The sequence below is a fragment of the Lactuca sativa genome, chromosome 2 (genome assembly GCF_002870075.4).
Source record: "Lactuca sativa cultivar Salinas chromosome 2, Lsat_Salinas_v11, whole genome shotgun sequence".
NCBI lineage: Eukaryota > Viridiplantae > Streptophyta > Magnoliopsida > Asterales > Asteraceae > Lactuca > Lactuca sativa.
Genome location: NC_056624.2, coordinates 122,169,968 through 122,174,224, shown reverse-complemented (window position 1 = coordinate 122,174,224; position 4,257 = coordinate 122,169,968). Strand labels below are relative to the sequence as shown.

Genomic DNA, 4,257 nt, shown 5'->3' with positions numbered 1-4,257 from the left:
GGTTAATAAGAATCACAATTAGAATCAAACTTTCAAATAAAGCAAAATCAATTTCACTAGACAGAAATTAAAAGCAAACATCAAGTGATATGATTGAAATCACCACTAAGAAGTCAAAACATGAAGTTGGAGAAACTAGGGTTCTGGCCACACATTGCTAGAACAAAATCACAAGTTGTAAAGATGGAAATGATGTGCAATTACGACTTACAATTAAGGGAAGTAATGCTTCCAAATGATAACAAATTAAATCCTTGCAAAAACCTTTGAAATTCCTTCACCCAGTGTGCTCTGGTATCATGTGTGTGTGTAAAAATGGCCCTCATCCCGTAATATGAAAGATAGGAACAACTGTCAAAAGGCAGTTTTTTTGGGTCGAACACGACCTGTGTCAAAATAGGCTAAACTGATACAAGTTGTGTTTAGTAGCCAACAGGGCCCATGTTGATTCGCACTAAACTGACACGACCCGTGTTCAACATGGTCAACAACTTCTTCTTGGTCAAACACGCCCCGTGCCCACTTTTCAGTGTAAATTCAACATGCCCCGTGTGCACTTTTCAGTGTAAATTCAACACGCCCCGTGTACCTCTCTGACTCCAATTCCAAACTTGATTTTTCCAACTTTTTCATTCTTCGCCCGATCATCCCAAAATCTTCACCATTGCTTCCTGGCTCTTCCTAAGGCACGTTCCAACCTCCGGTTTACCTGAAAAAGACATGAACGTGTGCAAATAAGGTTGTTCTAGAGACTAACATGAATATGATGAAATGCAAGAAAAAGGAAGAATAGTTATGCTAAATAGATGTATGAAAAGGGACTAAAAGGTGTGCAAAAGGTGCACAAATTGCACCTAACAATTGACAAGAGATCACTATTCTAAACTTATAGTCCTTCTTAACGATAAAAATCTCCCTGTCGAGACTTCTATGAATGTCAACATGGCAGGTATTAGATGTAACAATGTTTGTTTAAAGGATAAAAAATGGATTGTTGATTCAGGAGCCAGTCAACATATGTCTGCTTCTGGATCACAACTTGTTGATCTTGTTGATGTTTCCAAGCTCAACCTTATGGTTGATCATCCTAATGGAACTTCTGCGAAGATTAACAAAATAGGAAATATGAATTTTTCTAATTCTGTATCCTTAACTGATGTTTTTGTAATACCTGACTTCCATGTTAATCTTCTCTCTATTCATAAGCTTTGTAAGGAAAACAAATGTAAAGTCACCTTTGATGAAAATCATAGTTTTGTCAAGGGTTCATTGTACATGGAAACTGGTAAAGAATCTGGAGGCCTATACTATCTTGAAAGTCAATCTTTAGGTGGGTCTAAGATTTTTAATCATAATTCTAAATGCTTTATTTCTAATGTTACATGGCATCATAGGCTTGGTATCCTACTGATCAAGCTGTAAATATTTTAAAACCAGTTCTTAATTTTTATGATGAGTCTGTAATGCCATGTGAGTTCTGTTATAAATCTAAGCAAACCGGAGAGCCATTTCCTTTAAGCAAACACAAGTATAATGTTCTTGGTGACTTCATTCACTTGGATGTTTGGGGTCCTTATAAAGTTAATGCTCTAGGAAGTTTTAGGTTTTTTCTTACTATTGTTGATGATTTTAATAGAGCTACTTGGATTTATTTGACAAAGTCTAAAGAAGAAGTTTTTTTCTTACTTTCATGGTTTTGTATGTTTTTTGGAAACTCAGTTTAGTATTAAATTCAAGTCTGTAACATCTGATAATGTTACTGAGTTTGTAAACACAAGAATGAAAAGTTTTATTTATTTATTTACTTATTTATTATTTTTTTTTTATAAATAAGGGTCTTATTCATCAAACTTCATGTGTTCATACTCCACAACAAAATGGTGTTGTGGAGAGGAAACACATGCATCATCTTAACATTTCTAGATCCTTGTTATTTCAATCCGGTTTACCTAAAAGTTTTTAGGGTGAAGCTGTTATGACTGCTGTTTTTTAATAAATAGAACACCTTTATCTGTTTTGAATGGGAAAACTCCTTATGAAATGATATATAAGAGTTTTCCTGCTTATGATAAGATTAGAGTCTTTGGGTGCTTATGTTTTGCAACAATTCTAAATAATCATGATAAATTTTCTGAAAGGTCTGAAAATTGCATTTTGGTTGGCTATTCCAATGTTAAGAAAGGTTATAAATTGTATAGTCTTGATAATAGTGTTTTCTTTTTCTCCAGGGATGTGAAGTTCTATAACACTATTTTCCTTTTTAAAATGAATTCCTTTTCTGATGAAGCATCTCAGTTACATAAGTTCTCTAGCTCTAATAATAACAATTGGTGGGACCCTTTTTTCAATGATGAAACACTTTCTTCTGAAAGTCTTATTGATGTTCAGTTTGATAGTGTCTCTGGTAGAAGCTATCAGGATGGTGAGTTAAATATAAATCAACCTTCAAATACAACTGATGCTAGTCAGGATGGTATCTCTAATTTTGGTGCACTTGACTCTGCTCAGGATGGTACTAAGAGTTATGGTATGCACAATTTGAAACCTGGTATGACTACTTCTGAAACACTTGGGAGTTATAAGGAAAACATTGGTCCTTCTAATTCTCTTAATGATCAGTCTTTAAATAATAGAAGTTCTAATTGTTAGTCTAGGTTTCCTCAAAGATTGAGTGACTATATTGTTGAAGGCAAGTATAAGTATGGAATTGAGAAATCTGTGAATTCATCTTTTTTGAGTTTTGAAAATAAATGTTTTGCTACTAATCTAAATAAAACTATTGAACCTCAATCTTACTATGAAGATGCCATGGATCCTAATTGGGTTTCGGAAATGGAAGCTTTACATCAAAATCAAACTTAGATTGTTTGTAAATTACCCTCTGATAGAAAACCCAATGGTTGTAAATGGGTTTATAAAATAAAATATAAATCTAATGGTGAGGTTGAGAGGGTTAAGGCTAGGTTAGTTGCCAATAGATATAATCAGAGAGATAAGATTGATTACGAAGAATCTTTTTCTCCGGTTGCCAAAATGGTAATTATTAGAACTGTTATCACTCTTGTTGTTAATTTTGTTATCACTCTTGCTGTTAATTTTCGCTGGATTTTGTTTCAGTTAGATATTAATAATGCTTTCCTTTATGGCGAATTAGATGAAGATGCATATATGTCTTTGCCTCTTGGTTACTATAGTAAGGATGATACCCTAGTTTGTAAATTGTTAAATCTTTATACGGGCTCAATCAGGCCCCTAGGATTTAGAATGAGAAGTTGTGTAGTTCTCTTTGTGAATTTGGTTTTGTTCAAAGTATTAATGAATTTTCTCTTTTTGTTAGAACCATAAATGATTGTTCTCTTTTCTTACTTGTTTATCTGGATGATATCATCCTTACTAGTAACAACATTGATGAAATTAATCTTGTTAAGGATTTTTTTAAGATCTAAATTTTTGATTAAAGATCTTGGAAAGTTGATTTTTTAATTTGGAATTGAAGTTGTTGATATAGAAAAAGGTATTTCTTTAAACAGAAGGAAATACTGTTTAGAGTTACTTCATGAGTTTTGAATATTAGGGTGTAAACATGTTAAGACACCTCTAGAATGTAATCTTGTTGTTAGAGGTGATGGATTAGATAAAAACGATGTTTTGTTACATGATATTACTATTTTTTCAAAAACTGATAGGTAAATTATATATTTGACTATTACTCTACCTGATATATCATATGTAGTTCAAGTTTTGAGTCAATTTATGCACTCACCTTGAAAATCTAATTTTAATATTGCTCTAAGATTACTTAGGTATCTGAAGAGTAATCCAGGAATAGGTGTTTCTATTATTAAATCATAAAATTTAATTCTAAAAGGTTTTATGGATGGTGATTAGGCGAAGTGTCTTGCATCTCGTCATTCTATTACATGTTATTCTCTCTTTCTTAGGGACTCTCAGATTTCCTGGAAAAGCAAGAAACATGAAACCATTTCTCGTTCTTCTGTGGAATCAATGTAGAGCAGTTCATGTTTCAACTTGTGAAGTTATATGTATATTGAAAACTTTGTTTGATCTTGGAATTAAAAGTTTAAATCCTATGTCAATATTTTGTGATAATGAGTCAGCTATCAAATTGGTTTTGAATCCTGTTTTCCATGAGAAAACAAAAATTTTTGATGTTGACACTCATTTCATCAAAGATCATGTATCAAAGGGTGTTGTTGAAGTTTTTAAAGTTGATTATGCTCACAACATTGCTGATAT

The 4,257-nt window shown here is 32.5% G+C and overlaps 1 protein-coding gene across 1 annotated transcript; it reads left to right on the top strand.

Annotated features, from left to right (window-relative positions):
• Positions 1-942: 942 nt before the first annotated feature.
• On the top strand, positions 943-3,446 carry LOC111888343 (uncharacterized). Its single transcript, XM_023884537.1, has 10 exons — positions 943-949; positions 1,004-1,285; positions 1,395-1,399; positions 1,835-1,929; positions 2,001-2,138; positions 2,229-2,644; positions 2,690-2,823; positions 2,944-3,036; positions 3,118-3,221; positions 3,338-3,446. Exons 1-10 carry the CDS (start codon positions 943-945, stop codon positions 3,444-3,446), a joined length of 1,383 nt encoding a protein of 460 aa, XP_023740305.1.
• Positions 3,447-4,257: the final 811 nt, after the last annotated feature.

Excerpts from the sequence above, each read along its gene's own strand:
- LOC111888343 (XM_023884537.1), top strand. Across the intron at positions 3,037-3,117 it reads TTTCTCCGGTTGCCAAAATG|TTAGATATTAATAATGCTTT; the intron begins GTAATTATTAGA and ends ATTTTGTTTCAG. Across the intron at positions 3,222-3,337 it reads GATACCCTAGTTTGTAAATT|AACCATAAATGATTGTTCTC; the intron begins GTTAAATCTTTA and ends TCTTTTTGTTAG.